Source organism: Nomascus leucogenys, chromosome 11 (assembly GCF_006542625.1).
Source record: "Nomascus leucogenys isolate Asia chromosome 11, Asia_NLE_v1, whole genome shotgun sequence".
Taxonomy (NCBI): domain Eukaryota; kingdom Metazoa; phylum Chordata; class Mammalia; order Primates; family Hylobatidae; genus Nomascus; species Nomascus leucogenys.
Window position 1 is genome coordinate 115,402,650 of NC_044391.1, and position 25,054 is coordinate 115,427,703.

Sequence of the window (25,054 nt, forward strand, 5' to 3'; positions counted from 1 at the left end):
ACAGTCACACTAGTTTATAAATGGAGATGGATGAGAAGAAATCTATTGTTTGTGATGTTAGCCTGTAAGACAAACACTCTTTCCTTTTTTTAAAAAAGGAAGTAATTTACTAAATTATGAGGGAACAACTTTTAAAGAATGACATTTAGTACATAGTAGAGATTATCGATCTTCATTTTAAAAATAAGATCCCTTCTTTTAAAAATTTGGATTTCTTTAAAAAGAAAATCCATTCCTCAGATGGGAAGAAAAAATTAAAAATTTGACTTTTCTTAAAGCTTTTAAATACCACTTGAAGTTCTACTCCTTTTAGGTGTACCAGAAAACAAGATATCAATGATATGTATGACTATACAAAGTGGGTAAGGAAGATTCAAGTTGAATGGTATGTCTGCCCTGGCATCCCCATTATCTTCAGCAACAGCAGAACAAGAGGGGGAGAGGCATCAATAAGCTACACATCTTAGACTTCAGCTAAGGGAGGCAGATCTTCCCAGCTACAGTAGCAAGTGACCAGGAAGCACAGGGAAGGAAGCAATCTCTTGGGTGTAGTCTGAGTCAAGAAAATGGAGACTGATTTGGTGTTCTGAGTAAATCATAGCGGCTTCTGCCTCCAAGGCCCATGATGCTGTGCTGCCTCCTTTACCTCTTCAACATCTTGCCAGACAAGTTACATGTCCAAAACATTACCCTTCTTGCAAGCCTGCTTCTCTTCCAGATTTCCTATTTAACTCAATAGCACCCACATCCATCCACCTAGCCAGACACTGCTCCATGGCCTCATATCCAACGAGTTAAATCCTATTAAACGGTCACATTTAAGTATCTTTCAAACTCATTTCTTTTCATCTCCACAATTGCTACCTTGATTCGGGGGGGGGGGGGGCATGCCTTCAGTATTACTCTCCTCTAAACCAGTCTGAATGTGGACACCAGAATGATTTTTTTCCAAAGGGCAAGTATTTTATCATTCCTCTGCTTAAAACCCTTCAATGGTGGCTATGCATGCTGGCTCATGCCTGTAATCCCAGCACTCTGGGAGGCCAAGGCAGGCAGATCACTTGAGGCCAGGAGTACCAGACCAGCCTGGCCAACAAGGTTGATACCGTTTCTACTAAAAACACAAAAATTAGCTGGGTGTGATGGTGCGCATGCCTGTAATCCCAGCACTTTGGAAGGCCGAGGCGGGTGGATCACTTCAGACCAGGAGTTCGAGACCAGCCTGGCCAACATGGTAACACCCTGTTTCTACTAAAAATACAAAAACTGGCTGGGTGTGGTGGCACACGCCTGTAATCCCAGCTACTCAGGAGGCTGAGGCAGGAGAATTCCTTGAACCTGGGAGGCGGAGGTTGCAGTGAGCCGAGATTGCCGCTGCACACCAGCCTGGGAGGGAGACTCTATCGAAAAAATAAAATAAAATAAAATAAAATAAAATAAAATAAAATAAAATAAAATAAATTAATAATAATACCCTTCAATGGCTTTCCACTGTCTTTTGGACTGAGCCCAAATCCCTAACATGCCTCAGAGAGCTATCCATTTATAGTTACTGTACTTGTCATACTAAATTTCTTCTTTCAGTTCTTATAATATCCATACAATCTCTAATTTCTAGGCCTTTGAGTATTTAGAACCCTCTTCTCAATCAGCCTCCCCTTATCAACTTCTTACCTACCTCTTATTTGGCTAATTCAAATAGTCGCCACTTAAAAGCACTTAATCAAAGAAGTCATCCCTGATACCTACAGTAAATGAGCTCCCCCTAATATATAAGTTGGCTGACTTCTTATCATAGCATTTGTCACACTGTATTGTTACTGTTACCACTGTTATCTCTACACTGAATCCCCAGAGCCTAGCATAGTGCCTGTTACATAGAAGAAAAATACAATTTTATATAAATAAATGAATTTGATACAAACTCAGGAACTGAAATGTATACTTTTAGTTCTTAAAAAAATGAATGTACGTGCGAGGCAGAGTGGCTCAAGCCTGTAATCCAAAGACTGTGGGAGACTGAGGCAGGAGGATCTCTTGAGCCCAGGAATTCAAGACCAGCATGGGCAACACAGTGAGACCTCGCCTCTTCAAAAAAAAAAAAAAAAAAAAAAAATTAGCCAGCAATGGTGGCACAAGCCTGTAGTCCCACCTACTTAGGAGGCTGAGACAGGAGGGTAAGTTGAGCCACTGCGCTCAGGCCCGGGCAACAGTGAGACCACATCGACTTTAAAAAAAAAAAAAAAAAGGCCGGGTGCAGAGTGCAGTGGCTCAAACCTGTAATCCCAACACTTTGGGAGGTCCAGGTGGGCAGATTACTTCGGCCCAGAAGTCTGAGACCAGCCTGAGCAACATGGCAAAACCCTGTCTCCAAAAAAAAACAAAAAACAAAAATTAGCTGGGCATGGTGGCATGCACCTGTAGTCCCAGCTACTCGGGAGACTAAAGTGGGAGGATTACTTGAGTCTAGGAGGTCAAGGCTGCAGTAAGCTGAGATTGTGCCTTTGCACTCCAGCCTAAGTGACAGAGACATTGACTCAATCAATCAATCAATCAATCAAAGAATGTATATGTATTATACTTTGGGCTTACTTCACACATTATGCCTAACAGGTATCTTTTTTGATTTATTCTTCCAACATTCACTTCAATTACTTACCTTCATTTACTCTACAAACTGAAACTCTTACAGTACTATGAGTTGCCACCATGTCATGCAACATAACATATTGCTGAAAGAGGAAAAAGAAGTTAAAAACTAGCCAATATGAACCCACTCCTCAAGAAAAAAGCCAGAGTGCTAAAAAATAAGTTAATTCAATAAATGCATATCGCTCCATCTTTACAAAATGTCGAGTCAGAGATTCAGATTATTCGTTGTTTTAGTTCAAGACAAAACAAGAAGCACCTTAACAGGATAGCCCCGAAAACAGTACCTTCCAGCATTCCAGTCTGTGATCAGCAACTACAGATCCCTATGGCCTCTAGACAGTCAAGTGGTAGAGCCTTGACTCTAAAAAGCACCTGCCATCCCCAACCTCCCACCCCGCAAAACAAACAAAAAAGGGAGGGGAGAAGGAGCATATATTCATGCAACTAAAATAATGACTGCATTGAGAATTCACTCTGTGCTGAGTACTATTCTACACACTTTAGATGTTACTACAAAATACAAATACAGTTGTGAAACCCATAATAAATTTGAACTTACCTTTCTAATGGAATATAGTGAGCTTACGATTGATACTATGGACATAACCACAATAGCTAGAGCATAGTAATAGTATTCATCAGTGCTCCACAGTATAACACTGAACAGCTGGAAAATGTAAAATGGGTTGAGAACCTAAAAAACAAGATTTTAAAGTCAAACTGAGTGAGATACATAGCCTCCTAAGATACGACCATACAGATTGTCCACCTTTTCATTTGACAACCAAAAAGATACAAATATGTACAAGATAAGCTCCATAGTATTCTACAGCAAAATGTACTTCCCTAAAAAGTAGGGCAGGCCGGGCGCGGTGGCCCACGCCTGTAATCCCAGCACTTTGGGAGGCCGAGGCAGGCAGATCACGAGGTCAGGAGACTGAACCATCCTGGCTAACACAGTGAAACCCTGTCTCTACTAAAAAATACAAAAAAATTAGCTGGGCATGGTGGCGGGGCCTGTAGTCCCAGCCACTCAGGAGGCTGAGGCAGGAGAATGGTGTGAACCTGGAAGGCAGAGCTTGCAGTGAGCCGAGATAGTGCCACTGCAGCCTGGGGGACAGAGCAAGACTCCGTCTCAAAAAAAAAAAGTAGGGCAATATGCTATCATACTCTTATTATCATTAACTACTAGAATTTGGCTAAATAAGGTTAATTTAAATTACTGGCATCCATTTAGATTCATACCATCCAAATATAGACTCAGCTAGAAAAGGCTAGTAAGTGTATGATTTTAGCCGTTCTGCAATCTGCTTTGGCAATAAAGTACATTTATTTCCAATTACTGTGCTCTGGGCTAATAGAATACAAAACTTTTAATGAAACTGAACAAATATTTGCTTATTATAAACTCAAAACACAAATTTACTTATGTATCAAAAGTTCACTGGAGGCCAAAGGAAAGACAAATATGAGTTAATGGGTTATGTTACTTTGCTTTCTCTAAGATAATAACTAAGTATTAAATCCTGAATGAGAAAGAGATAAAGAGAGACCTTGGCAATGAACTTCATCTACCCAAATGTCATGGTATTTATCAATTTCATTAAACACCCCCCCACTGTCTTAAAATTGACGCTTCTGTACTTTTCAAAGCACTTTCATATAGATATAGTCTCATTTTACCTTAAAACCAAATGAGATAATTAGAAAAAACTTATTCCAAGTTCATAGGTAAAGGAGCAACAGAGAGAATGTACTAAAGATCAGAGCTAGTTACTGGTGGAACCACATTACAAATCAGGCTTTCCAATTCCTAATCACTACACTATGCTATGCTCATAAGCAACATTACATGGCCACTCTCAGGAACTGATGAAAAACAATCTTCCTTCTACTACTAAAAGTGTTCACCTAATACAACTAATTCTTGAGCTTTAGCCAAAAACCAGAATGAAGATTGGTGAGCCTAACTCTGCTAGACATTCAACAGGTAATAAAAGCAAAACTAGACAAAATTTTAAGAATACATGCCCCAGATTCTTTCTCTACCAGAGTAAATGTCTTCCGTCTTTACCTTCCAAGTAAAAATATGCAAAAAGAGGTTAGGAAAAAGAAAACCAAGAATATTTTAATCACGACTCATTCCACATCCATTGATCATGACTGTTAAGTTATACAAAATCAATAGTCTTACCTCTTTAATTAGAAGCTTAAAAACAGAAGGCACTTTTACAGCAATTTCATTTACTCCATAAAGCAGTTTTCTATAACAGGAAAATACATTAATAGTATTACATTATATAATAATAGTATAATTTACGAAAGGCATTATATTAGGTAAGGCTTAAACCACAGACTGTTCTTATTCATGTCTCCAAACACCTGTCTTCTATAATTCAAACTCTCTACCTACAGAATTTAAAACAAAGAAGTCAATAGTAGATACCTATACTGGTAGCATTTAACTTCATTTTGTCTCACATCTTTATGTGTGACACATATCTTTCCCACTAGTCTATAATACCATGTGAGCAAAAGGTTCTCTTTTGCATCCTTGAACACACTAGATCTTAACAATTTTGAATTACAATTATTTTTTGCAAGAAACCAATTAAATTTGAGGGATCTTTTTTTTAATATTGCACTAACAGTGTTTAGTTCAAAATATTGTACATTTGACTTGAAAAGAAAATGCTTTTAAAGTTTAAATGTTTCCACTTAATTCCTTATGTTACAATAGTATTTTCTATATGATAGAGTAATTTTTGACTTTTATGAAGTGTAAGTCTAAATGAGTGAATTTTATGTTCGGGTTACCCCTTTGAAAGAACATGCTACAGAACTGTAAGAAAATTTCTTACTGAATTTCAAAGTGGCATTTATCTTTAACATATGCAATACACTGGTGTTATTTTTATGATTTAACAAGGAATAACACTATGAAGAAGATTATGTCTCCCAATTTACAATTTTTCATTACGGTGAATTTGAACTCATGCTTGTATTTCAGAAAATCTAAGGTGCTATCAATTATAAGGCATACCATTATTACATGATCAAGAAAGATAAAAATGCTATCAAGAATGACACTTCACCAACTATATGACACATCCCAATCTCAGAGATGTTAAAAGGTGGAAAAATGTGTACCCGGGAACTGATAAAATATGGTATAACTTCAGGTATACCAACTTCAAAATACCAGCTTTCACATTTTTATCATTCTTATGCTGAGACAGTCTTACTCAAATAAAATATCAGTAAATTCTCAACTACTATGTCTGTAATATTTAAGTATCTGTTAATATGTACAACTATATAGTAAAGGGTTGACTATGTATACTGCTGCTTTTAGGAATTTTGAGAAGATCTAACTTTAGTTGGATAAAAATTACCTGTAGGCATGCATCCCCTTTGTCAGTCCTGCACTATGCTTTTCATAAATTGACGTACAAGAAACACCTTCATCCAGTCCCCTAAATAAATCCAAAGTTTTTACTTTAAACAAAGTTTAAAATATCCAAATTTCTTAACGCCTCATTTTTCTATATGCCTGATTTTATAAAGCTGTGACTTCCTTACAAATGCTTAGAAACCCTTAACAAAAATTGAGATAACAAATGAGAATTTTTAAATCTCAAATTCTTAAGATAAACAATGACAAATCTAAGTCTCAAACCCAACTTCGAAGCTATTCAATGTATTTATTGCAGGATAGATGAGATGGCTCTAAATACTCAGGTTTATATAATAATATCATTATCCTTAAGACTGTGCCAAAGCTGTAATAACTAAAATTAAACTTTAAAATTTTAAGATAAAGTATAACTTGAGAATTCTAAACCAAAGATGAAAACATTTTACTTTTTAGCTACATAGTTTCTCCTTTTCAATTTTAGGGTCCAATTAAGAATTTCTATTCATTTTCTTCCATCTCTATAAAAGCATCAATCCAAACCCTTCCCTAATGCGTACCTGGTTTGAAGTGCAGAATTTATGAGTCACAGACAATGCCTAAAATCTGTAATAATTCCAAGTGGGATTCAACTAACATATCTACTTTTTCCCAAAATATCTTAATTATGCCTTTTTTTTTTTGAGATGGAGTCTTGCTCTGTTGCCAGGCTGGAGTGCAATGGCGCAATCTCGGCTCACTGCAACCTCCACCTCCTGGGTTCAAGCGATTCTCCTGCCTCAGCCTCCTGAGTAGTTAGGAGCACAGGCGCCCGCCACCATGCCCAGATAATTTTTGTATTTTTAGTAGAGAAGGGGTTTCACCATGTTGGCCAGTATGGTCTCAATCTCTTGACCTCAGGTGATCCACCCGCCTTGGCCTCCCAAAGTGCTGGGATTACAGGCATGAGCCACCACCCCCCGCCTTAATTATGCTTATTTTAACTGAGATACCAGCTATAAAACTCTAAAGCAAAGAGAGTCTTACATATACTTAATTCCAATCCTTTTCCACATTTTCCACATAGGAAAGCTAAGCTTCATAATTCACTTCAATCAATGGAGTAAGTTTAAATTTTTAAGTTTCTATGGCTGGCAAAAGACACACAGTAAATATGTTTGACATTTCTTCCCACTGAATTTGATGACTTCTCCAGAAGGCAGCAGGAGCCAGTGCCAAGTCAAAAAAAAAAAAAAAAAAAAAAAAAAAAAAAAAAAAAAAAAAAAAAAAAAATTTTTTTTTTTTTTTTAAACAAAATGACAGCCCATTGGCAATTTTCTTTGTTTTTTTGAGACGCAGTTTCGCTCTTTTGCCCAGGCTGGAGCAGAGTGGCGTGATATCGGTTCACTGCAATCTCCAGCCCCCGGGGTTTGAGCGATTCTCCTGCCTCAGCCTCCCGAGTATTTGGGATTATAGCCATCGGTCACCAGGCCCAGCTAATTTTTTTTGTATTTTTAGTAGGGACAGGGTTTCACCATGTTGGCCAGGCTGGTCTTGAACTCCTCACCTCAGGTGATCCGCCCGCCTCGGCCTCTTAAAGTGCTAGAATTACAGGCATGAGACACCACACCCGGCCCGATTTTCTTTAAGGCAATAGTTCTTAATCAGGAATGGTTTTTTAGAACTAGGCATGTAAAACTGCCCTTGCCCATTCCAGAATGCTCCAATTCTTTAGTGTATCTGAGTAAAAAATCCAGGCATGAATATTTTATTTTTTACTTCCAACAGAAACCTACAGGTATGAATATTTTAAATGTTCATAACATGATTTTCTTTTTACCGCTAAAATTAAGAATTCCTTTGGCACGCTAAAGCACGATATTAATGAGTATTTATAAGAATCATTTCAAGAGCAATAAAAATAGAATCTTAATTTGTACTTATATAACTTAAATCCTCGATTAAAAATAAAGGAATTACTACAGCTTGCCCCATTCTTTATCTACATAGTAAAATTAAATTTCTATTTGTCTATTACTCTACTCCTCAAGTACCACAGGCTTTAAGTGTCAGTAAACTAACAGGTAATGATTCAGATACTCTAAGTTAAGATACAGGCTATGAGGTATACTCAAAATCACTTTGAGGTGAAACAGGTAAGAACTCAGACTCAGTAGCCTTTGGCATCACACTGATTCTAAGTTTCATGTAAACTCCGCCATGGTGCAAGCTGTGGTGGGACTTATTTTAAAATGGCTAATGAGCCTTCAAACAGCAACAGGGAGTTGTTAATTAATATGTGAATAGAAATTATGAACTAAAACCTCAGCAATTTTATGAATACTAGAATGGACTCTTTTCTACCTAGAACGTTTTCAGGATATTCAAAATATGATCCAAACAAAAGAAAGATACTTACTTTAAGAAATCAAAATTGTGAATGGTATCATTCCAGAAATATTTTACACTATGGTGGGTGAAATAACGAATCTGTGGAACACAAATTAACGTTACACCAAAAAGCATATCATCACTTGTGATATGTAATCTGTTACTTCTATTAACAGCTATATATAGGATTATATATAGCATTATATATACTAATACGTATTATATGCATGTAAATTAATCTCAAGCATTAACTGCAAACACAAAATTACAGAATATACATGATAGCATAAAATGTAACAATTCCGATTTTTAAAGAAACTTTGACATTAAGATCACAATACCTGTTGTGATTCAGTCTGTGAATATTTACTGATCCCGTGCCTATTTTCTTCAGTGGGATTCTCAATTAAACAAACTGCATGGCCATTTGAAAGCTTATTAGACATAGATTTTGGACTTGAAACTGGGTAAGTTTCCAAAGAAAGAACGCGAATTTTTGCACAAAACCACATTTTGAATTCATCCTTAAAGAGAGAAAGGGATAAGGGTAAGGAGTCAATTTTATATAAAACTACCTATATTTCCATTTATTTTCCATTCTTTACAAGACATTATTTCCCCATCTCTAATTGAGGAAACATCACTCCTACTCACTAAATATTAAAAACCATTTCATGAGGATGCTTAAATTCAAACATAAAGTGCTTTCCATTGCTCATGGTTTTTATGACATATTTTACCGATAAGCACATCAGTACTTCATAAAATATCATGAGTAATTCCTTAATTAGCCTATATATTTAGACTAGATATTAAAACCTCTTATAAAATGCTTCCAATTAGGATTTTTAAAAAAGAAAAAAAGGCTGAGATGCATCAGCATTACACAGCAGACAGGCAGCTGGCCTAGTGACTGAGATCTGGACTACAGTCCTAATAGACCAGTACCTTAACAGACAAGTATCTAATCTCTCAGGGCAATAAGAGATATGAAAGGAAGGGGGTCAATCTGATCATCTTTAAGATTCCTTTAAACTCTAATCACTTTAATAATAGTCAATTCAAACACAAATCCTCTAGAAATACTAGAATTAGCATTCCTCATTTTATCCAGGCAGCGATGTTCCCTTCATCTATTATTTTGAATAAAGTATACACAAAGACATTGTTTTACTCCTTAAATAATCAGCTACAAGTAAACACATAAACTTACAGTAGTCCTCAGCAGCACTACTTCACAGTCTTTAATTGCAGCTCTGACACAGGTCGCTTTCACCCGCCACTCAGGCATCCAATACAGGAGGAGGAGGAGAAACCCACCAGAGCAAATCACTCCTAAAGAAACTATGGCAAGCTTCCAGCGACTCAAATTGTAACCATAAATCTCCTGCATGGACACAGCGATCACGATTAATTATCAAATGACAAAATGATATGGCAGCTAAACACATTCCAAAGTTCTTTGTTTTCCAGATAGGTATTATTGTCTTGTCACATGAACTGTAAATATTTTCCAATCCATAATTTACCTTTAAATTTTGTTTCTGACCAGTTTACTGTCAGTTATATTTTAAGTAAATTTGTTGGTATTTACACTTTGATTTTATATTTAATTTATGCCTAATACATTCTTTCCCACTGATATAGTAAATTCATATTTAGTACACTTCCCTAGAATGTTTGCAATTTCATTTTTATATATCTTTTTAATTCTTGAATTTATCTTGTTATGAGGTGGGCTTTTTTTTAAATAAACATTTTATTTTGAAATAAATTTTAGATTTATAGAAAAGTTGCAAAAATATTATGAAGTTCCTGTACATCCTTTGTGCAGTTCCCCCTAATGTTAACATTTCCTGGTACATCTGTTAAGAATCAATAGAGTAACACTGCTGTATTACTATTAACTAAACTCAGTTTTAGGATTTCACTAGTTTTCCACTAACATGTTATTTCTGTTGCACGATATAATCGAGAGTATCACAGTACATTTGGATGAATAGATTTTAATTTACTGTTTCCCAAATGATTTACTAATTGTCCCAATACCACTGTGACTAATCAATTTGATCCACTGACAAACTGTCTCATAGTTTCAGGTTAGCCCCCCAACAAGCGTTGCCAGATTTAATAAACGAAAATGCAGGAGGCCCACCTGAATTTAAATTTCAAATAAATAATAATCTTTTTGTCTGTCCCATGCAACATTTGGACATATTTATACTAAAAATTTCTCCCTTGATTATGTGACTTTTACATTTAACAGGGCATCTTATACTTTACCTGACATCTTTCTGGCTCCCCCCAACAAAAAGTAGAGAAGTTGGCTTTTTTTATTAAGCTGATTTTAGAAAATTTTTGTAAGTGAAAATTAGAAATCTTTATTTGGGATTGTATTTAAATCTTTTATTTAGGATTATATTAGCCAATATTACCTCTTAAATCACCAAATGCAAAAACATACTTCTTCTAAGTTTTAACAGACCACAAGTAAAAAAAGAATTATACTAAAAGCAACTAATAGACATATTACACAATCCCAATTCAAAAGCACAGGATGAAGAAAGAAGCCCATTGAGTTAGCCGCTGCTGCTACTGTTGTTAATTGCCTTCTAGTCCCTAAAATAATAAATTGCAGAGACAGTCTTCATACTTCACAAGTAAATTAGAACAGCTGGTTACCATTTCATCTTCTTGACCCTGATTGATGATCTTCCTTTCTTCCTTGTCCATACCTACAGTGGTTTAAAGGTCTTGTGCTTCAAAACAATGGAAGATCACTGAGGGAAGAAAGGGAACAAACGTTAGTGAATTATTTTATATCTTAGTAGATGATACAACTTCATTCTATCAACTGTCTATTATACAAGGGGTCCCCAACCCCTGGGTCACGGACCTGTTAGGAACAGGGCCACACAGTAGGAGGTGAGGAACAGGAAGCAAGCATTACTGCCCCAGCTCTACCTCCCATCAGATCAACAGAGGCATTAGATTCTCATAGGAGCACAAACCCTACTGTGAACTGTGCGTGCAAGGGATCTAGGGTGCGTGCTCCTTATGAGAATCTAATGCCTGATGATCTGAGACAGAACAGTCTCACCCCGAAACCATCCCTCCCCACCCGTAATTGTCTTCCATGAAACCAGTCCCTGGTGCCAAAAAGGTTGGGGACCACTATTTTATACCATCGAAGTGTTCTTTTAATATTTAATAAGATTTTGTTTAAATTTGAATTCTTCCAAAGCAGTGATGTATTCATCACTTGCTCATGGGATGTATCAAACTTTAGATGACACTTCAGTAGTTTCTAAAGTGCTAGCTGGTTCTAATGACATTTTCAATGGGATACCAGTGCTTGAACCTGTATTACTTAACTACCGCAAAACATGGCATATTTCATTAATTCATTTAGACTAGCAACTACTGTGATACAGGACAATTTACATTGAGAGGAACTACTAACAGTCTTCCTTTTTCATTCCACAGATTCAGAAGTAGTCTAGTTTAACCATCTTGAGCTAAAAGTACTTCACACAACTCAAATTTATTCACTGTAGCATAGTAAAGAGCTATGGCACTAGCAGTGAAACCAACCCAAAAACTGCTCAGAGACTATTAATCATCCAATAAATATTTACTAAGCACCAGTTACATAAATGGCAATCCCTGGCCAGGAGTCAATCGCTATGGCAGGTTTACTCCTACTGGAGGGCACTCAGCTGACTCCAGCATTCGATTCCAAGTCCACTGGGCAACCTTCTGATTGTCTGACTACCTACAAAGCTTGTCCAGGGAAAAATTCATTGAGCCCACTAACATATTCTTCCTTTTTTTTTTTTTTTGTATTTCAAATATTAAACATTTCAGCTACACATTAAAGAAATTTGCAAGATGTAAAACGATGCCAGTTTTCTAACTTTTTGTTTTTTTAGAAAATATCTTCCAAAAATGTTAAACTATAATTTTATTTTTTAACAAATAAGTATTTAAAATATCAGTTTTAATTCATATATGGTATCAATAGCTATAGTCCACATAAATAAAAGCTCTTTAGCATCCACAAAAATTTTCAAGAAGGTAAATGGGTTTCAGCCCTCCGAGTTTGATAACCACTGCTTTAGATGAGACTGATCGTACAGTGGGAATATTACTGCCTTCATTTCAAATCCCATACCTCTACTCATCTACCCAGTGCACAGCGGGCTTGACACACGGTAGGCACTCAAAAATGCTTACTGAATAAATGACCTGATTTAAAAAATGTGCACTAAGTAACAATACCTATTTATTTTCAGATGATATAAATTAACAACCAAGTAAAAACCAAATGCAAAATTTTAAAGTAACCCCATACATAAGATTGTTGAAACTTCTTGATGTTCTATCATAAAGCAACCAATAAGAGGGGTCTATGTGCCAAGCGTGGTGGCTCACGCCTGTAATCCCAGCACTCTGGGAGGCCAAGGCAGGCAGATCCCCTGAGGTCAGGAGTTCAAGACCAGCCTGGCCAACATGGTGAAAAACTCCATCTTTACAAAAACACAAAAATTAGCTGGGCATGATGGCGGGTGCCTGTAATCCCAGCTACTCAGGAGGCTGAGGCGAGAGAATTGCTTGAACCCAGGAGGCAGAGGTTGTAGTAAGCTGAGATCACGTCACTGCACTCCAGCCTGGGCGACAGAGAAAGACTCCCTCTCAAAAAAGAGAGGGGTCTGTCTGTACAGTTACTTATGTCGTTTTAATAATTTCACTCCTACCTATGACATTCTTATCAAATATGTGAATACATAAACATTGGTACAAAAATAAATAACCAGTAAGATACTGAACTCAGTGCCATTGTGGAAAAGGAGAAACCTTACACACTATCGGGTCCGACTTCCTCTAAACAAGCCGTATGACCATACAAAACCTTCTGGGCATGGTAACAAGATCTTCTCTACCTGGGGCAGTGTAATGGTCCTAGAGCATATTACCAGAGTTATTCCACCATAATCATGCTCCATAAAATCAAAACACTTTTGGGTGGCAGTAATTCTCAAGGGCTGTGCCTGCTACTATAGACTATGGTGAGAATAAGCCCAACCTCTTTCCCTGTAGAGAAGATCGGCTATCATCACCTGAATGTGTAAAGTAATAACACCGTACAGGCCTACTATCAAAGGATGAACCAAAGACCTTTTGCTCTGACACTGTCCCTGCTAAAGAATACTAGTCTGAGGTTCTTAACCTTTAGCCTGTGATTCTTCCTTAAGGGCTCAAAAATGAATCTCGTAGTCATCACACAGTAGTCACCAGGGTCAGTTTTGGTTTGGGTTTGTTAGTTTTCTTTAAATAGAGACAGGGTCTCACTATGTTGCCCAAGCTGGTTTAGAACTCCCGGGCTCAGTCAATCCTCCCACCTCAGCCTCCCAAAATGCTGAGACTGCAGGAATGAGCCACCACACCCCATGGGGTCATTTTTGATAACCAATTCTGATCTCCAGTTCCCATCACCACCACCTAAAATATGCTTCCTCAGGGAAGGATTACTTCACATTCTCATATGGAGACTTCTGTTTCCAACCAAGTTGAGACAAAAGGGATCATATTTGCCCTCCTGCCCTAAAGCAACAACAAAACATACAATGGTTTTCAAGGAATTGGACATCAGGCAATGAAGAAAACTGATAATTGAGAGATTAAAAAAACAAATGAGGTAAGTCCTACAACTGTCCCAGTTTACTGACGGAAAATACTTTACAGGTCACAAAAAAAGGGAGGACAGGGAGCTCAGAGGGAGCCCAGCAGTTTCCCTGAGTTTGGGAGATGAAACTGGAAGTCTGGGGAAGCACCGAAGCAATGAGATTTACTGGTCAGATCACCAGAAGAGAGTCTGACCCACTAAGAACACGACAGACCTGCACGATGGACTCCCTCCAGCCTTCAGCTGCGCACCACTCAGCACCTGTGTGTGAAGAAACTACCGCAGGCCAGGGAAAGAACCATCCAAAATGATTAAGGGGATTAAACCACCACGGCTCACAAAAGGCTGGGGATCGCACCCATTTTTACCAACCACAGTGGAAAACCTCATTAGCCACAAGAAATCAGGAAGGGTATTCAGGTTTTTGCTTTAGTTACTGGGATAAAATTTGCCTCAAACAAAAACTGCTCTGGTACTGCCTAACAAAGCTTAAACATAAGACCTGAAATAATACAACTGTTTTCAAGTAAAAAAGTCTAGGCGCAGGCTCACATCCGTAATCCCAGCTCTTTGGGAGGCTGGGGCGGGCAGATCACCTGAGGCCAAAAGTTCAAGACCAGCCTGGCCAACATGGTGAAACCCCATCTCTACTAAAAATACAAAAAAAAAAAAAAAAAAAAATTAGCCAGGCGTGGTGGTGCACGCCTGTAGTCCTAGCTACTCAGGAGGGTGAGGCAGGAGAATCGCTTGAATCCCACAGGCGGAAGCTGCAGTGAGCCAAGACCGCGCCACTGCACTCCAGCCTAGGCAACACAGTGAGGCTCCATCTCAAAAAAAAAAAAAAAAAAAAATATATATATATATATATATATAAACTTCTAAAACACCAATGGGTCAAAGTCGTCAAAGTGGAAAATACAAAGTATTCTGAACTGAATAAAAATGATACACTGAAATGTGTAAGATGCCACTAAAACAGTACTTAGAAAAAAATTTACAGCACTAAATTCCAGTATCTGAGAGAAGAAAGGTCATGACCTCAGCTTTCACCTTAAGAAAAGTAGAGAAATAGCAAATTACTCCCAGAGTAACTGCTATAGGGAAATAAAATTCAGAGAAAAAAATCAACGAAATAAAAAAAACAGAAAGAGGAAACGTCACTGAAACCAAAAAGGCTGGCTCTTTGAAAACCATAAAATTGTTAACTGCTACCTCGACTCATCAAAATGAAAGAAAACGGGGCGGGAGAGATGCAAATTACCAATATCAGTAATAAGCAGATATGCCACAACAGATTCTGCAAGTATCAGAAGGCTAATCAAGGAACTTAATAAGCAACTTGACACTGATACACCAACTTTTTTGTAGGTTTAAAGTTACTTCAAAATTAAAAATTTTTAAATTAAAAAACCCATCTTTATTGACCAGGAGATGACCATGAGTTTGATAACTGCTAAAGCAAAGTTAAAAGCTGAGTGAATGGGTACATGAGAGTCCATTATACTAGTCTTTCTACTTTTTAATGTGTAGAAATTGTTGATAATAGAAAAGTTTTTCAAAAAATAAATTGAACAGCTGGGTGCGGTGATGCATGCCTATAGTCTCAGCTACTCAGGAGGCTGAAATGAGAGAACCACTTGAGCCCAAGAGTTTGAGTCCAGCCTGGGCAGAATAGTGAGACTCCATCGCTAAAAAAATAAAAATAAAAAATTTAAAAATTAATGCCCACCCATCCGAAGCTTTCAGATAGAAGAAAATTTTCAGAAGACATTTATTTCTGGCACAGAGGGCCACGAATATTAAGGACTCTGTCTCCAGGGGTCCAAAGTCCACTGACTCAATCTACTACATGCGAGGTATTATCCATAAACTCAATTCACCAAACTTCTGTTGGTTTTTGAATCTTACCCTTCTTCACCCTTGTCTTTTATCTATTTCCCACAAACCTAGAGACTTCCCATTCCTGTAAATCCAAATTTTTCAATATAGAATGTATGTATAAATAGATGAATAAGCATGTTTTATAACTTTAGAAAGGAACTGCCGTTAAAATCCAATGTTTTCATTAAGCCCATGTACTTTTAACTATTTAAAACTTTTTCTCCAAATATCTATAGAAGTTCATTCACCTTAGTTCAGCATAATTATATTTTTCACTTCATCTTCTACAGTTAGACCACAGAAAGAACTATTGCAATTAATTATTTTTAAATGAGCTTATTTAAGTAGTTCACTGCCTATAGCAATCTATTTTCATCCTTTTCAAAATACAGTTTTTTAACCATATTACACCATTACTCTTTCTATGAGTGTAATTTCTCTAAAATGTAGTTGGTGTTTAAAGCAAATTAAGTCTTAGCAAATTTTACCAAAGTGCTAAAAATAAACAATTCAAATAAAAAGTTGCTCTAAAAACCTCCAATTAATTATTCACTTTGAATACATTATATACCTCAAAGGAAATTACTCAAGAATTCACTTTTCACATAAACTTTTAGTCAACTCCAATGTGACAACTCCAACAGCTCTTACATTTAGAACATATGTATGCTAAAAATATATTTAAATTTTAAATGTACATAAGTAAAAGCCCTGACTATTTCAATAACTCCGAGAGGATAAAAAACCCATAAACTATTTAAAATACACTGCTTATCAAGATAAAAATACATATTAAATACAATTCTACTATATATCTAATCAGACATTTGAAGCATTAATACCAAATTGATAAACCCATTACTTACAGAAATATAACTTTTGTGGACTGCTGGAACACATGTTTTTTAATCAAGTCAAATTCTATATCAGAAAAAACAAGTTGAAGAAATTTTTCTTACCAATAGCACTATATCATCATTCTTCCCAATTCCTGATATTTGCACGGCTTTCAAAAGCTGGCTTTTAATAATAAAAAAAAACTAAGCATAAAAATTTAGAATTTTATGCCAAATATTTCTGTTTTGGTTCTGTCTGAACTGCTTTCAAAATGATTAAGATATTAAAATTTAGAATTTTGTAATTCACCAATTTTTATTAAGTTTTCGGAAGATGTGCCCCTCTGCCATCTGTCACTGGTAGAGCTCCTATTATTTGAATAAATCCTAGCTAGTTAGCTCACCGAAGTTCCAATTCCACAGTGCATGCCTGAGTCTTGATGTTATCTAAATAGCAAGGAGCTTATAGGCTATTGTGCTTAACCAAACCCTTCCTTGAATTTATAATAAACTTGATTTGCTGTGTGAGTTAAAAAAAAAAAAAAAAAAAAAAAAAAAAAAAAAAAAAAAACCAGTATGGGACAAAGTGAAGCTACTGGGAAAAAAATCTCACTAAATTAAATATGCTAATTTTTGAAAGTTTACTTATTTTTTCACATTATGTAATCGGTACAAACAATTAAAGTCCTATACCATGCTAAAAGTTAGTCAGATTTCTTTCCTTAAAACAACATCAGTTGTTTTCAGACACAGAAATCTCCAAACCTCACAGACATCTTTGCTTCAAACCTGAGTTTCTCATGAGCTGTAACAATATTATAATAGTGAGTGTGGAGAGTGTTGAATTTTTTTAAGGATAGTCTATGTACGTGCCTACAATTCCAAAGTACGTAATTTCACAAAGTGATTTAAAGAACGACCTGTAATCAAGTAAAGTTCAAGCAAACCAATTTTGAATAATACATTTTTAATTTAATTTTTTCCTTCAGTCAGTATTTGCCATCTTCAGCAGTACTGAAGTAAAAAACTAAAATTAAAAATACATTATTCACTGAGGCGGGTGGAATGCCTGAGGTCAGGAGTTTGAGACCAGCGTGGCCAGCACGGTGAAACCCCATCTCTACTAAAAATACAAAAATGAGCCAGGCAAGGTAGCACGCGCCTGTAATCCTGGCTACTCAGGAGGCTGAGGCAGGAGAATTGTTTGAACCTGGGAGGTGGAGGTTGCAGTGAGCCAAGACTGCGCCACTGCACTCCAGCCAGCATGACAGAGCAAGACTCCATCACACACACACACACACACCGAAAAAAAATATATTATTCAAAATTCACAGCTGGGTGCAGTGGCTCATGCCTATAATCCCAGCACTTTGAGAGGCCAAGACAGGAGGATCACATGAGGCCAGGAGTTTGAGACCAGTCCAGCCAACATGGTGAAACCCCATTTCTACTAAAAATAGAAAAATTAGCCAGGTGTGGTGGTGCACATCTGTAATCCTAGTTACTAGGGAGGCTGAGGCAGGAGAATTGCTTGAACCCGCGACGCAGAGGGTTGCAATGAGCAGAGATCACACCACTGCACTCCGGCCTGGGCAACAGAGTGAGACTCTGTCTTAAAAAAGAAAAACAAACTCACAAAAACAAATAAGCATAAAAGAAATTCAAGTAACCGAATTTCTCAATGGTGTTTAAGTTTATAACATATATAATTCTGAAGTTTTAAAAATTAAAACTTCACTGAGACTTCTGTGACACCTTGTACTGTTAAATGAGAGAAGGAATTATCCCGCTTTGTTTTGTAGTCCTAGATTTTTTTTCTGAGAATTACACATACCTACCAATGTTAAATAAAGATTTGATAAACCCATCTTTAAAGACCACACAAGCCAAGAGTGCTTTAATGATCTTGAAATATAAACAGCACAGCTAGCATTCTAAATATTATTTTATTTTCAAACTTGTCAAATTTACAGTAATTGAGAAGATAACCCTGTACAGTTCAAAATCAGTTCTACTTTTTGCTGTTGAAATAAAATATGTCCCAATACGTTTAAAGCCTTAACTTTACTCACTGAACAATTTCAATTTTAACACCTATACAAATACATATAAAAAGAATTTTTTAAAAATCAGAATCATCCAACTGTAATAACCAAATTGTGACAATTCTCTATGAGGGCAAAACTTAAAACTTCAAGTCAGCTCCTAAAAATAAGAATGACATAATATAATTTAATGAATACATGGAAATTTTACAAGGATACCAGCTAAATTTTAACAAAGCTCTACTCAATACCCACTTTATCACTTCCCATCTTGGACTTTCTCTTATAATATGCTTTTGTTTCTGTGTTTAGGCTTAAGGAAGACCATTGTATCCAATATACACCAAACCAAGACTGTATTTACATTTGTAAAGTAGAGTCTTTGTATAATTATACTTTTTTGTAGGTTACAAAACAATGTGATAGCTATAACAAAATAAGTTATAATTAGGAAAGATAACATAATTACCTGTATTAGGATCAATATGAAGAAGAGTTTAGCCTACACTATACATTCATTCTTGCATAGGTACTTTATCACTTTTATTATATACACTATTTAAAAAACAAAATCAACCCTTTTATTCAAAGAAATCCCACAGAGTTTTGTCTAATTGTATAGTATTTGGCAAAAAGGGGGACGTTACCTTTGGACTGACAAATGATACGTGCATTTTACTCTCTCTTTATAAAAAAAGAAAATATGCAAAATATCATTTATATGCAATGTAATAAAACAGTTTGCATTCTCAAAATGTCCACTTAGGTCATTGAGAGATTTTCTATTTCAATTATTCAAGCTACTCTGTTCTTAAAACTTTCATACTTTCCCCTAAATTTTCCTCAAGTATGTAACTGTTTAAAATTCCACATTCAAGGTTAGGAATTTTAAGACTCTTATGATTGCTAGATAGATTTCAAAACATTACTACTATCTATGATGAAAAATGCTGCAGCAGGCAATAGGAAACAGTGATAAGTCCCAGACCGAATATTCAAAACTGGCAGAAGTAAAATGGCTTAGAGAGAAAACTGGCACCTACTCCTGAGATCATCAAAAAGGTGAATACATCAATAAATTGGTGACAGTGGCTACCTCTGGGCTGGGTGGGAGTGAGGAAGAGACATTAGCATCTTCTGAATGCCTTCCAGAAGGAAGACTGAATAGTTGATTGAATATATGCCTAAACTGCTAATTTACAATGCATGGTCAACCCTGGGTCTAAACTTGTAGGAACCTTTGAAGTACATCATGGTGCTCGATCAGACCATTCTCTTTGCCTGCATCTTAACCCTGGCAAGAGAAAGTTGTCATTCTGAAGGCTTCTTTAACAAGCGTATTTCTATTAATTAGATTTATTTCTATCTCCTCTACATTTTGGCCCAGCTGAAAAAGCATGTGCCCATAATACAGCGTAAGTAGCAGCAAATTCTAAAAAAAAAAAGAAAGAAAGAAAGAAAATTTGAGACAGCATCTTGCTCTGTCTCCCAGGCTGGAATGCAGTGGCACAACCTTAGCTCACTGCAACCTCTGCCTTCTGGGTTCAAGCAATTCTCTTGCCTCGGCCTCCTGAGTAGCTGGGACCACAGGTGTGTACCATCACGCCCAGCAAATCTGTTGTGTTTTTATAGAGATGGGGTTTCACTATGTTGCCCAGGATGGTCTCAAACTCCTGGACTCAAGCAATCTGCCCACCTCAGCCTCCCAAAGTGCTGGGATTACAGGCGTGAGCTACCACACCCAGCCCTAAATTATTTTTATCAAACTAACTCATCTCAGTATTAAGTGTGCATCTTACGCCAGGTTCTTTACTACATTACAACAGTAGGATTTACAACTTCACCCCCAAAACAAACAAAAATACATGAAAAGAACACAAAACAAGAGTCAACTTTAGATTCAGTGGCTGGCTTTGTCGAGCAACAGTGTAGTGGCCTTCAGGTGGCTGGAGGTGACTAGCAATTTGCAGCATCTTTGAATTCACTAACAGAACAAAATGCAAATCTTTGTGAAGACCCTGACCATCAGCCTGGAGGAGGAGCCCAGTGACACCACTGAGCATGTAAAGGCCAAGACTCAGAGTAAAGAAAGTATGCCCCTGACCAGAAGAGGCTCATTTCTGTAGGCAACCAGCTGGAAGATCACACTCTTTCTGATTACAACAGCCAGAGTCAACCCTGCACCTCGACTCCATCTGAGGAATGGCTGTCAGTTCTTCAGTCTCCTATTCACAGTGCCCAATGACGGCATTAACTGCACCGTAGCCATTTGCCCCAATTTAAATTTAGAAATGACCAGTTTCAGTAATAGCTGAACCTGTTCAAAATGTTAATAAAAGTTTTGTTGCACAGTAGCCAAAAAAAAAAAAAACACAGTCAACCTTAACTTTTCCTTAAATAACAATTAATTCAACATGAATTATGATGCAAGTTCCTTCACGCTGGTCTCAACTTCTTCTCCACTAAAATAAGGCAGGTGGAATAATTTCTACAACAAATATCAACCAAAAAGGTTTTGAGCTACACAAGCATAGCCTTTGTATATGGCCTGCTGGTACACTCTTTCACCACTAGGGGATGTTCCAACATTAGTAAGGAAAAAAGGCTGAGTTACAACAAGACTTAATAAATAGAACTGTTGCAGTTATCCGAAGTGATCAAGAATGATTAAAGATGGGAAATTATCTCAAAGAACTAAAAACAGAACTACTATTCGACCCAGCAATCCCATTTCTAGGTATATATCCAAAGGAAAATAAATCGTCCTACAAAAAAGACACATGCACTCATATGTTCATCACAGCAGTATTCACAATAGCAAAGACATGGAATCAACCTAGGTGTCCATCAATAGTGGATTGCATAAAGAAAATGTGGCACACATACACTATGGAATACTATGCAGCCATAAAAAATAATAAAATTATGTCTTTTGCAGCAACATAGATGCAGCTGGAGGCCATTATTTAAGCATTTGAATTAATGCAGAAACAGAAAACCAAATACTATATGTTCTCACTTATAAGTGGGATCTAAACATTGGATATACATGGACATAAAGATGGGGAACAACGGACACTGGGGACGACTAGATGAAGGAAGGGGTGGGGCAAGGGTACCTATCGGGTACTCTGCTTACTACCTGGTTGATGGGATTAATCATACCCCAAATGTTAGCATCACACAATATGATCCATGTAACAAAACTGCACAGGTATTCTCTGAATCTAAAATAAAAGTTGAAATTTTAATGAGAAATTATATATTTTAGTACCAGTGGAGATTGTGACGTGGAAAGCAGGAATTGCCTTTTTAAAAGATGCCCTGCATTCATGTGTCTCAACAGAAAATTAAGATATGCAATAAAACACAAAACAAATGATCATGGGGAGGACAGGGACAGCTATATTAATACTCCCTTTACATTCTAGTCTGAAACTAGAATTTAGGGATCTTGCAAAGTTGTAAAGCAAGGCAGAGAACAATAACAAAGAGCAAATGAACCTATTACAGAACAAGATGATGTATTTAAAATATAAAATTATATGGTAAGACATTATTTGCCCATTAAACTGGTGAAAAAAAAAAAAACCTGACAAGGAGCAACCTTATATATTGGTCTTAGGAGTGAATCTGTCCTACCTTTTTAAAAAACCAATTGGCAAGATACTTAAATTTTGTCTACGGCCATGCCACCTTGAACATGCCAATCTCATCTGATCTCAGAAGATATTTAAATTTAAAACCTATACACTTTGATCCAACAATCCCAGTTCTTAAAATCTACGACAAATACATATATAGGTACATAGGTACAAAACATGTATACTGCAGCACTGTTTGCAGCAGGGGGAAAAACCTAGAACCCACCTGAACGTCCATCAATAGAAGAACAGATGAATAATTCATGGAATTAAGGAGAATGAGTTAAATCTATGTGTAGAGACCAAGACAGATCTACATAATATATAAAAACAGGAAAAAAGGAATAAGTCTAATACACTATTTTTATAGCAACCAAATAACTCTGTGGATATGTGTTTTTAAAAGACCAAAGAGAAAGGTGTTAAGATATACACCAAACTGTTAACATCATCTCGTATTGCAAGGCAGAGGCTACCATTAACAGTTTCTTCAAATTCCTCTGCATCTTTAGATTTATGAAGTAGAGTATAAAAGTTTTGTGCTTTCTTTCCTTTGGGGGGTGACAGTGGGTATTTAAAAGCAAAAACACCTAGTCAGAACAAATAAAAGAGTTTTTTGGGTTTTTTTAAGAGATGAGGTCTCACTCTGTCAGCCAGGCTGAAAGACAGTGGCACCGTCACAGCTGACCACAACCTCGACTCCTGAGCTCAAGGGATGCTCTCTTGAACAGTAAGGGGCTGCAGGCCTGAGCCACCACACCTAATTCCCCCAATTCCCCCATAAAGATGAGGTCTCTTCATGTTGCCAGGCTCGTCTTGAACACCTGGGCTCAAGGGCTCCTCCCACCTTGGCCTCCCAAGCAGCTGGAAATAGGAGTATGTTAAAATAAGCAGAAAAGAAATTGTGTGGCATGGGCATGTAATATAATAGAAATTGACAAATCAAGAGTTTCAATAACAGCTTGTGTAAACAAACCCAATGGATAAATGAGCCTAATTCCCCCAAACTAAAAATTATACTTTTAAGTTCAGAGTTAAGGTAAAGTTGTTGTTGAGTAATATGTAAATTAATGTCTTCCATTATAATGCAAATTAACAACTATTCATTTGAAACTGTAATGCTATTAATAAAAATCTCAAATAACTGTCGACATTTCAGTAATAAAATTAAAGATGGTCTCTGAAATTTAAACATTCATGATTCTCATTTTACCATAGCTAAAATCAAGACACTGCTGAGATAAAACCTTACAGCTGCTGCTGTCAAGTGGCTGCTGTGATGCAGTGCTCACTGCACACTCATGCTTCAAACTGGCCACACTGCTCAGACTATGGCCATGGCAGCTAAGTAATGTGCACTGTTGCTAAGACTACGTTGAGTTTAAATTACTAATTAAAGTATTCAAAAAGATTACATTGTAGTTGCATAATAAAACAAAAAGTAACGTTCTGCATAGAAAGATACTGAAATAGAGCAGCAAGGTGGAGAGGAAAAGCTACGATGAGAAAAAGGGGAGGCTAGGGAATAGTATAGGAATAGGTAAGAGTAGAGAAGAAAAAAAGAAGAGTAGAAGAAAATTTTCCAGAGGTTATACTTCCAAGTCTTCAGTGTGTTAAAGACATATAAACCTCAGAAATGTTTGTTTTTTCTTATTAATAGCAAACCTAAAAATAATTTTTCTCATTACTTCTGTATGGTTCACTTCAGAATTACTGTACAATTTTAAACAAAGCAAAATTAGTTTTCCTCATGATCTACACTACAGAATGATTCATATTTCACTCTTCCAGATTCTGATTTGAAAATCCAACCACAAAGAAGCACAAAATCACTAGGAAGCAATTCTGTACAAAAAGTACAGTCCTGCAAATGTATAAATCTAACTCATAGGTACTTGGGTCAACTTTAAGTTACATGAATTTGGGTTTTTCTACTTGAGTCCTTTGTCTAATCTGAAACCTACCCATGCTAACTCAGCATAGACAATACAAAGGCCGTAACATTTACATTCAACAAATATTTCAAAAATACAGTAATATAAGTTGCTATTGAAGAAGTTAATCACCTCATTCATGGTACAACCATCATAAAAATGTTAACTTTCTAACCTCCTACGATCGTCCTGTATGCCACTATCCAGGATTTAAAAAAACCACACACACACACGCACACACACACACACCCCACAATCAATATATTTAGGCACTATAACAACCACAACAGTGACACCTGTATGGGAATATTTAGTTTACACAACACTTTTATGGGCATTATCTACTCTACTTACCAGAATACTGCCTTTCAAAACCAGGAAAAAAATCACCTTCACTTAACCAAGATTAGTATTTTTCATTTTCCCCAGAAAGTCAAGCATGGGGTGACTTTACATCAAAAAGCTTTACCAACAAATTTAAGGAATGACACGTAGGCAGCACCACCTTTCAAGGGACAAAATTCATTTAAAAACCAATTCTTACTCCACATGTACTTGAAATACATTTCTCCATAAGGAAAATAGTGTCTA

The 25,054-nt window shown here is 36.6% G+C and overlaps 1 protein-coding gene across 3 annotated transcripts in view; it reads right to left on the minus strand.

Annotated features, from left to right (window-relative positions):
• The window catches only part of ATP13A3 (ATPase 13A3), an 84,469-nt gene that overhangs the window by 48,521 nt on the left and 10,894 nt on the right, over positions 1-25,054 (minus strand). For 2 of the 3 annotated variants that reach the window (XM_030822985.1, XM_030822986.1), the window contains exons 3-10: positions 11,120-11,217; positions 9,651-9,824; positions 8,779-8,961; positions 8,466-8,536; positions 6,048-6,128; positions 4,847-4,916; positions 3,212-3,346; positions 2,660-2,732 (exon numbers count right to left, since the gene is read on the minus strand). In XM_030822985.1, the coding sequence (XP_030678845.1) occupies positions 2,660-2,732; positions 3,212-3,346; positions 4,847-4,916; positions 6,048-6,128; positions 8,466-8,536; positions 8,779-8,961; positions 9,651-9,824; positions 11,120-11,170 (838 nt within the window). In that variant the 5' untranslated portion in view covers positions 11,171-11,217. The remainder of the gene's footprint in view (positions 1-2,659; positions 2,733-3,211; positions 3,347-4,846; positions 4,917-6,047; positions 6,129-8,465; positions 8,537-8,778; positions 8,962-9,650; positions 9,825-11,119; positions 11,218-25,054) is intronic. The other variant, XM_030822987.1, reaches the window with a different exon arrangement.